Source organism: Elephas maximus, chromosome 2 (genome assembly GCF_024166365.1).
Source record: "Elephas maximus indicus isolate mEleMax1 chromosome 2, mEleMax1 primary haplotype, whole genome shotgun sequence".
NCBI lineage: Eukaryota > Metazoa > Chordata > Mammalia > Proboscidea > Elephantidae > Elephas > Elephas maximus.
Window position 1 is genome coordinate 221856471 of NC_064820.1, and position 10469 is coordinate 221866939.

At 42.4% G+C, this 10469-nt stretch overlaps 1 protein-coding gene across 1 annotated transcript; it reads right to left on the bottom strand.

Annotated features, from left to right (window-relative positions):
- Positions 1-1483: 1483 nt before the first annotated feature.
- Positions 1484-7072, bottom strand: HMGN1 (high mobility group nucleosome binding domain 1). The gene is made up of 6 exons (XM_049874897.1): positions 6901-7072; positions 6535-6567; positions 6413-6442; positions 6279-6329; positions 3650-3775; positions 1484-2364 (listed from the first exon to the last, which is right to left on the bottom strand). The coding sequence occupies exons 1-6, from the start codon at positions 6913-6915 to the stop codon at positions 2317-2319; spliced, it is 303 nt and encodes a 100-aa protein (XP_049730854.1). The 5' UTR covers positions 6916-7072; the 3' UTR covers positions 1484-2316.
- Between the last annotated feature and the right edge of the window lie 3397 nt (positions 7073-10469).

Below are 10469 nucleotides of genomic sequence, written 5' to 3' on the forward strand. Positions count from 1 at the left end.
TACAGGGTTAAAATTCATTAGTTTTAGATACACCCCTCTCCCCTTCAACTGCTGCAAATAAACTTCTGGTAGAAAAAAAAAAGAGTATGGGATCCATATACAGGAAGAAAAAACCTGTTTCAGCCCAACGTTCTAATTTGTGTATCTAAAAACTACCCTAGTCTATCTGTTGTCAGCTGTTGTCAAGTTGAGCCCCAGCTCATGGCAACCCCATGCACCAAGGTCCACCACCATCTCCATGATCAACTGCAGGTTGAAGAGTTGTGATCCACAGGGTTTTCACTGGTTGATTTTAAGATCACCAGACCTTTCTTCATAGTCTGCTTAAGTCTGGAAGGGCCACTGAAACCTGTTTAGTATCACAGTAACACAACCGCTGAAAGGTAACAGCACATGAAGTGGCATGAGTTGGAAACTGAACTAGGGTCTCCTGCAGGAAAGGTAAGAATTCTACCACTGAGTCACTATACTTGAAAACTAAAAGCAAATTCCAGTATTTACATTTCAGGCCCTCCATAGTGTAACAAACACTAAAAACTGGGCCACCTGACTTCTAGTCCTTTCCAATCCCCCAGGGGCCATCGAAACCATCTTCGGGTGTTAGTTCAACTCCCTGTACTCCTCGCATTTGCCATTCTCTCTAGCCTGCATCCTTCTTAAGAGATTGTGCCTTACCACTATGGAGTATGGCCTCTGCTCAAGAGTCATTTCTGAGGTCCAGACCTTGCACAGCTCTGAGTCCTTCGACTATAAAACATTCTCACCTCTAACTGGTACACAGATAAAATAACATGGCAAGTGTGGAGGCCTGAATTCTGTTCCAAGGTCTCCCTCTTTAGTGGTAACCTTGGCAAGGTCTTTTCCACAAGCACCCAGTATCAGCACAGCTGCCCAGGGGCAGATTATCTAATAGGCAAGGTAACCACAGTGCTTACCAGATCATCTGTAGTTAACAATTTCATTTTTTCACATCCAAGTTCGTGCTTCTAGGTATGGCTGACATCTGTCTCTCTTCCAAAACCAGCACACCTTCCTACAGAATCAAAGCCACTTTTCAAAATCTACAATCCCTGACAGGGGAGGGTGACCCAGTAAGCAAGGTAAGCACAGGTTTACTGGTGCTTACCTTGCCTATTGAATAATCTGCCCCAAAACACCTCTGAAAATGATTTTGAGAGCAAAATGCAACACACGTGAAATATATGTGAGAGCCATTCTCGAATACTATACAAATCATGCTAGATTTAGATCTAGCTTATTTTATATTTACAAACTTACCTCATGTGAAAGAGCTAATACTTTATCCATTTAGTTTGCTTCAAGAGACAGTTGACTATTTTCCATTCTTAAACCAATACAGCCATACAAACATCTTTGAAGCACACTGTAGGTCCTTTAGTATTACATAAAAATTAAATTTCATACTTTCAGATGAAAAAACTTAGGAAGACCAAACGCGAAAATTAAATACAATTCAGGCCAGAGCTTAATCCATACACTTGAAAACACTCTTCCATAACTGATATTTTATTGGCTGTTTTGAGGATCAGTACAGAGACATTATGAACAATCTGTACACAACTCTTAATGTACGTACCAAATATCGAAAAAGCCACATGTAGTTTTAATTCTTCTCTAAATTCCAGCTTTAAATTTGGAGGCAAATTTTCCTTAATATCAAGTACCAATTATCTTCAATTATTGAGAAACTGTTACATCCTAAGTCCCACTAATTCACAATTTAACATCACACACACTACACACTCTAACGTTTAACGTTCACAGCACATAACAAAGTCATGAGGAAAACTCGACCACCACAAGCAAAGATGTTACAGAACGTACAGTGCGGAGGGAGAGCCACGGCGAGGGAGCAGTTTTCTTCAGGAAACATTTCTACCAAAAAACGACATGGAAATAGAAGTAATTTAAAATGTTCAAGACATAGAAATGCTTGACTTTGACTCCAAATTGCCATTAAGTACGCTTTGTATTTCGGGATATAAAAATTGTACCCCTCCCCGCCACCTCTGGAATGTTATGTTGACACCCAAGACAGTCAAAGCCTCCCACAATTCAACATCCCGCTATTTTCTGGTTGTACCAAAAAAATAAACAACCAGTAAATGATTTTACCTCTTAAAAAAAAAGCATTTACACTTAAAAAAATGGGATGAAGTGGGATTTCCTCCTTCTTAAAAATGTTTCTAGAGCTACTAAAAAACTTGCATTTACAAAATAGTTGATAAAAATATTCCTCTGGATTGTACAAGAAGGGAGATACAGGGACCACTGATAAATCATGGTAGACAAACATTAATCAGACTTGGCTTCTTTCTCTCCTGCTTCATCAGAGGCTGGACTCTGCAAATCAGAGGAAAAATAATGATCATATGTTTGGTTTCCGTGTCACTGGTATGACCTTACATCTTTGGCATTTAACTCAATATAGGTTTTATTTATATACAACTACAAAACCAAAAACCAAACCCGTTGCCGTTGAGTCAATTCAGACTCATAGCAACCGTATAGGACACAGCAGAACTGCTCCATAGGGTTTCCAAAGAGCAAGCGGTGGATTCAAACTGCCGGCCTTTTGGTTAGCAGCCAAGCTCTTAACCACTGCACCATTTTACTACTAAAAAAAAAAAAAAGTTTTAAAAATAGTCAAATAACACAAAATAGGGAGGGTCCAAGTTTTTTTCCCTTTATAACTGGGACTGGATTAGTTAATATGGACAGATATAGTGACTTTAATATTACATAATACTTAACGTGTGAATACAATTAGGAAGTAAAAATAAAATATTGAGAAAAGGTGACTGTAAACTTCACAACTTAGGAATAGTTGATCACTTTAAGATTTTAATCTATAAACAAAGTTTAAAAATAGCACCTGTAAATTATTTTCTAGTTTAGCCAATATAATTAACATAAAAGGCTAACTTTGCTAAGAAAAGCTGTTTATCCAAACTTTGCACAGCCCCTTTTCCCCATAGCTTAAAAATGAAAAGATTAACAGCTCTTTTTATTTGTTTGATCTAAGTTAGCTTAGCCCTGAATAACTGGCTACTTTCAGAAGTGACTATTTTTAAGAAAAACAAAAACTTACTTAAAAATGAAAGTTGGAAAAATGTGCCAAGGAACAATGCAAATTAAGGGAAATGGATTAAATTGTTTTTAAAGCAATATCCAGAATATAAACAAAGATTCTGTACTCCAATAAATTACAAAAAGCCTACAGACAGTAACTTGAAGACAACAGACTAGAATATTTGTTTAAATAAGGTCCCAAAGTCACGCAAAACCAAAAAATTGAGTTTTATGCCATTTACTAAATTAAATAAAACCTTTTTAAAATGCACACCAAGGAGTAGAGGATGAATCTTGAGTATAGCATAGGTGGTAGATGAGTTACTGGTGAAATGCTAAGTACGTTAAAATTTGTTTCTTGAAAAAGAAACCATTCACATACACACTTTCAAAAACAATTTAATTCATGAAAAGTAATCTGACCACTCAGGGTTTCTAAAAAAAAGCTTCATTCAGTATTATAAATAATAGAAATTTTCTACCTCAAAAAATATATATTATCTACTATTCAAAGTCAAAAACCAAAAAAAAAAAAAACACTCAAGTACTTTCTCACCTCCTCGTTTTTAGTTTCTCCATTTTCCGCAGGTAAATCTTTAGTTTCTTGGTTAGCCACTTCAGCGTGTTTTCCTTTTGCTCCCCTTTTTCCTTTTGTTTGCGCTTTTTTATCTGAAGATTTATCCTACAAAGGAAGAGTATATTCTAAGTAGAAAACTTACACTACTATGTTGATTTGCAATATAAAGCCCGAGCTACACCATTTCACCACTGTTGCCATCACTCACTATTCAGAGTAAATGACACGTATTGGCTGGAGAAAATCTGTTCCCACTGTGACCCTATCCACCCCCTAAAATTTTTTTTAAGCGTGAAAAATAAACAGTCAAATAACCATTGTCTTGAAAAAGTCTTCTACCCTCACATTAAAACCATTCTGAACAAAGCGCCATGTTGTAGGGGCAGGCTGACTATCCTGCTATAGTTAATCCCTCGATACCATAAAACGAGTAGCTAAAGGATCCATTTTGAGTTTAATATTTTCACTTAGGTGTCTGAAGAATCTGAAAAGCACTGGAATTAGTATGATGATGTAACTTGTAACATAAGAAATTCAAAATTTAAGCCCTTTTAAAGCCGGAGAAAATAGAAGCTTAACAAAAATTTTTATCCCCCCTCCCCCATAAATAATGTAGTAACAGCTTCAACAGGTCGTGAGAGGGCTGTATAAAAGACCCTTATCAGTACCGACCAACTCTTTGAGCTAGAGTGTCTTAAGCACATGAAGGTAGAACTCAACTTCAATGCCAAAAGGAAAAAAATTTATCAGTGCAATGTACTCTGCACTAGTGGCGGTAGTCAGGGCACGCCATATGTAATCCAGCGTGTCTTTAGGATAAACAACAAATTATATTTGGGACCACCCTGCTTCACAGGTACTACTTACTACTGCATCTATACTTTATTTTCATAATCACTACCCAGTAACACAAAAAAGTAAAACCTTAAAAACAAAAATGTTTACTAGAAATCAGTACTTTAACGAAGATTACACTTATAGTATCAGCAAGATACATTTTTTTTAAATCTGTGAGATGTTAGTTTACTTTCTAAAAGATAGTCACTATAATTGTTATCTCAGAGAACAGAATATGCAGTAATAGGCTGGAAAAGTAAATGAACCAAAATGAATGAATTGATATGTTTTCTTAATGTATGTTTCAACTTTCCAAACATTCCTTTCTAAGGAAATCGTAAAGTCAGAAACAGATGTGTATGCTTTGAAAAACTTGTCTATTGTCTAATACGGTAATCATACACCCAGTGTTTACCTTCTGTTCAAATCTTTAAATAAAGCCAAATTATGAAGACAAAAATTATAAAAACCAAATTAAAAAAAAAAACCTCCCCTCATCTCCCATTCTTCCTTTGGGAAAACTCAATAGGCAGTTTTGTTCCTATCTGTTTTTCAAGGGACACTGACTCCAATGACGCCTTACCTGTTGGTAGTTCACTGACACAGAAAACAATGACTATATCCACCCACTTCAACGACACACTAACTTTGAATGCAGAGAGCTACTGCAGTATCTTATGACATAATAAACTCATGTACGCTGCTTTTACCTTCAAGTGTTGCTTTTAACAAGATCCCCAAAACAGAACTTCGTTGAATTTCTTTACCCAGTTCCCTCTACAGTTTAAATAAACAAGAAAAACTGTGTTTTATATCTTTATTTAAATTTAATAGCTCCTCCGGGTCAAGAAAATTTATCTCTTCTCTTACAAAGACAACACAGTGATAAATCTCCACCTAATAGGAAAGGGGTGATGGCCACAAAAAACAAATTTTCTTTTTTGGAGACTTCCAACAGCCAACTCTCCCTTAAGTTTTGAGTGGGCAAAAATCAATCATCACACCATGCGTTTTCCCTGAACGTGTAGAGCTTTGCAGAAAATGGCTCCAACGCTATCTACCCCTATGCAAAGTCTAAGAATGGTTGACGCATATGCTGCTTTTCTAACTCTAAAACTTCTAAAACACATATCCACAAGAACAACTTCTTTCTAAAGACCTGCAACCTGAATAACGCAGTCACAGATTTATTTCGGAGCACAACCTTTAATTACGATGAACTCAAAAGCTGTTAAGACAAAATGATTCCAGGAACACCTTACACATAATTCCAAATAAAATATTCTAGAAAACTTATATTCTCGGAGAACTTAAATCTTGATCTACCCCCACTTAAGATGAGATTCCTTATGTGGCTTGGCAACTATACACGATAACTTACACATCCTTTTTTCTGGCCTCACTGTTACTGCCCAAAGCACTTGGTGAGAAGACACACTAACCAAATCATGCAAAGAATTTCCTTTATAAGCTACATTTAACACTTCTACTCGTTTTAAATTTCGTAAATTTTACAGCAGCATTAAGGTAATACGTTATATTCACGTAGGCTGGAATGACTATACACTGACACTGTATTTTAACAAGACCAAAAAATCATTAACTCATTAAAGTTACTATATTTGTACTCTTTAAGAGATCACTTTGAGACAATCAAAGCCAAGACCTTGGTCGGTAATAATAATCATTTTATTAACCAAAAAGGCAAATATTAAGTAGCACTGCGGCATTTAACGCACCACTGTATTTTAAAGGAAGTTTTAAAACCTACCTTTCCTGAGGCCTTTCTGGGCTTCGTCTCCACTTTTGCAGGAGCGGGTTTCTGAAAAGCAAAAGTGGCATTAAGTTTCTCCACTGGGTACGAACCCAAGGAAAACCAACGACTACCGGGCTCGCATTACTTACCGCTGACAACCTCGCCGATCTCCTCTTGGGCTTTAAAATGGGAAATGAACAATAAAGTCAAAGAAAAACGCAGTTTAAAAGAAACCCAACCCCAAAGCACAAGGACGAGGACCCTCACGTACCTCCTCCTTCACCGCCCCTTCGGCCGAGCTGACCTGTGGAAAGCAGCAGACACGCGAGTGAGCGAACAAAGTGGCCGAGGGACCCGCGCCGCGAGAACAATGCCTGGCCGCGTGACGTCAACGGCTTCCCGCCGCCCCGTTCGAATTTCCCACTCGGTGCCCGGGGTCGTCGGCGCCGAACGTTCCAGAACACCCGTCCCCCGGGCCGACGTGCGCGCAGCCCGCCGGGCCCAGAGCGCCTCCCGGACCCGCGGGCCGCCTGGTGCCGTGTGAGCGGACAAGGTCCCGGCCTCGCGGGCCTGGCCGCCCGGGGCGAGACCGGGAGCAGCCGAAGGGGGGTGTGTACTCGCCGCGGCTGCCGCTCACCTTCCTCTTGGGCATCTTGGCGGCGCGGAGGGCGCGTGCCGAGTGCCTGCGGGCCGCAGCGCGCCGAGAGCCTTCGCGGAGCCGGGCTTCCTGGCCGCTGCCGCTGCACCCGCCGCCCGAGCTGCTGGGACCCGCGGCGGGGGCGGTGGGAGAACCGGATGGAACCGGATTGGGAGCCCGCCCCCTCCTCCCCCCGCGTCCCCCGGCCGCGGGCTCCCCCTCTCTGCCGGCCGGGCCGCCCCCTGCCCCCGCCCATTGGCTGCACGGTCCACCCCGCTGCGTCCGCGCCTCCGCCGGGGTGCGGAATAGGTGAGGCGGACCGTCACTCGACCACTGCGCCCCGCCCTCAGCCCGCACCCCTTCCCGCCGTCTCGTGGGGCCCTGGACCCAGGGAATGGGGGGCGGGGCCCCAGAGGCCGCGCTCGTCTCACGGTAGTTTGTTTGAAGCCCAGTCGCAAAGTGCGGTCTGTGCGCTGAGTGGCTGACGCCCACCACGTGGCCGTGCGGTTTTCCCCACCCACAACCCTCCGGGATACCTGGGCGCCCACAGTGCGGTGAAAGCCACCAGCACCAGGGGCCTGCCTTTTAGGGTGGCTTGGGTGGGAGCACTTTGAGCTTCTCTCCTAGTCTGAAGGGAGAGAACGCAATGGGTACAAAAAAAAGCAAATGTCACCCCACCTCTGTCGGTGGGAAAGGCTTTCTAGGGTTTCCAGCTGCGCAGGCCTCCGACAAGCGGGGCTTAGTGCGCAGGCGCCGGAGGGGAGGTCGTGGGAAAGAAAGCGTGATCGGTGCCGAGCGCCATTGTCCAAGCGCGAGTCTTTGCGACGCACTTCCGTTCGCCGCTGGGCCGCGGTGGGGGTTCCCTTGCGGGCTAACTCGAGGTCCACTGCTTCTGTAGAGCCTCTTTGCCTTTGGAGATCAGGGACGGCTGGGGGACCGTCTCTGGGGCCGGAGCGAGGCGGCTCTGAGTCCTGCGCTCTTCAGACGCTCTTCAGATCCGGCGCCGACCGCCCCCTTCCGGACGCTGCACACCCGTGACATCTCTCGGCTCGGGGACCCGTGCCGGCCGGACGGTCCCTTCTGCGCCGAAAGTTTGTGGGAAACACGCCCACCTTTAACTCCTGGCCCCGTTTAACTATTTGCTCGCCTAAGCAGCTTTTTAAGGTGGAAAAAGTACTCATGCTGGGGTTCTGAGATTGGAACCCCGGAGCAAGCGAGACCGCACCCTACCCTGTTTCTTTGACGGAAGAAATTGTAAAAAGCTAATTGACTTAGGTTACCACAGAAAGCGTTCTTAGTGGGAAAATTGCTGGAATTCCTGCAGAGGAAGAAAGGTCGAAGTGCTTGAACCCAAAAGATTGGAAGGGGAGGACTGACTGTAGCACCTTCAGGTAGTGGCACATCGTATAACTGCTAAATATATTTAAAAAAATGTATATTTATGTATGTATATATCAGCTACTTGCTGATAGAGTTTTTTTAAGACCACAATTCAGATCATATAACTCCTGGTCAAAAACATTCCAGTTCCTTCTCTTTCAGGAAAGCCCAAAGTCCTTAGTGTGGCTAATCAAGCCCTTTGCAGTCTGTCTGCTTACTTATCTGACCTGACCTTCAACAAATTTCACCCCTACTCATTCTGTTCCACCTTTTGTTCCTCAAACAGGCTGGACTCCCCCCTGCCTCAGGGCCTTGTAACTTGATGTTCTGTCTGGAATGTGCTGCCTCAAACCCCCTCTCCTCCATCAAGTCTTTGCGCAAGTCACCCTCTCGGTGAGGTTTTTCTTGATCTCTCAGTTTAAAACTGCAACCTATCTCCATTCTTGCCTTATCTTCTCCAAAGCAGCTGTTGAATACAGAAGTCCCCAACTTATGATGGGGTTCCGTTCCTGTGACTGTTGTACGTGGGTTCTGACTTAAGTGGAATACCTCGTTTTGGATTAACAACTGATGCTTCTTACGGTGCAAAACGTTGAATAAGATCAGCTACACGCCTTATCTACAATGAAGCCGCCAGCGTCAAAATGAATTTGGTGTCATAACGGCTTTTGGGAGTGTGTGCAGTTCAATTGTAGTATGTCATTAGAGTTTGTGACCTTAATACCTCACAACATTTTCTCCTTTTCAAAATGAGCAATTGAGAGCTTGACAAAATTAACACCATAATAATAGTCTAAGTAACCTATAAGTTTTTTTTGTTTTTTTTTTTTAATTTCACCAGCTGCACTGGTCACTTTCAAAGGGGTGGAGGGCCTTCTCAGCTCTCGTGGCCTTGGTCTCCCTCCTCTTCTTTACTCTCTTTGGAGATGGACTTCAGCCTGAAAGAGAGCAGCTAGGAAGGCTACCTGGCATTTTTGATCTGCAACTTTCTTTCTTGCTACTTGTCTCAGTCAGAATGAACTTGGCAGGCCAGTTCCACTAGCCAAGAGATTTTTATGTAAGTTTTTTTTGCCTGTTACACAGATTAGAGTCTAGATGTCTGACATGCAGATCTTTAGTTTAATAGTTTCTTGTAGTTGTTTTGTGATGTATATGATCATCTGTGGGCTACGTGCTTGAAAACACTAGGTAATCCTTGCCAAAATGATATATAAGCTCTGATGTAGAAATTGCTTTCTGGGACTCTGTAAAGACAGCCTGTGTTGCTGTTGCACTGACCACTGGTGTCACCTCTTAATAAACTTTCTCTTTCTGACTTGGAGTACATTTCATTGGCTCGACTGCTCCAGGGCACAGACCCCAACTGGGCAACAAGTTGAAAATTGCCCAACTTTCTATCCATTACGACTCTTGACACAGTCTTCATTGTAGATCAGGCAATAGCCTGCTATATGGCAAATATTTTGGACAGAAAATCATAAAATTGAGCATTTGAGAGTGAACATCTAAAAATGTTGCAACATCGTATATAGTACACATTACTAATGATAAGATTACCCAAAAAAGGACAGTCATAACTGTGGCTCTTGGTAATTCGAATAAGTCGTAAGTTGGGGACTAACCCATTGCAGTTGAGTCTGGCTATGGTTTGCTGACCCATGGTCTATATAGTAACTGCCTCTTCTCACAAAAAAAGAAAGAAAAAAACCTAAACCCATTGCTGCTGAGTCGATTCCAACGCATAGCGACTCTACAGGACAGAGTAGAACTGCCCCGTAGGGTTTCCAGGGAGTGGCTGGTGGATTGAAACTGCCAACATTTTGGTTAGCAGCTGAGCTCTTAACCACTGCACCACCAATATATAAATATGTTTATACCTTCAATGTATGTCTCAGGAAGAATACACACACAAAAACATGGTACCAGTGGTTGCCTCTGGGAGAACAACTGGAGTAGGGGGCAAGCATAAGAGTAAAATTTTCCCTTTTCTCTTTTTTACCCTCTCTGCTTGTATTACCTTAAAAAATTTTTTGTTGCTATAATATATATATATTTAATTTTTATTGTGCTTTAAGTGAAAGTTCACAAATCAAGTCTCTCACACCAAAACTTATACCCACTTTGCTACATACTCCCAATTGCTCTTCCCCTAATGAGACAGCCTGCTCCCTTCTGCCACTCTTTCCATG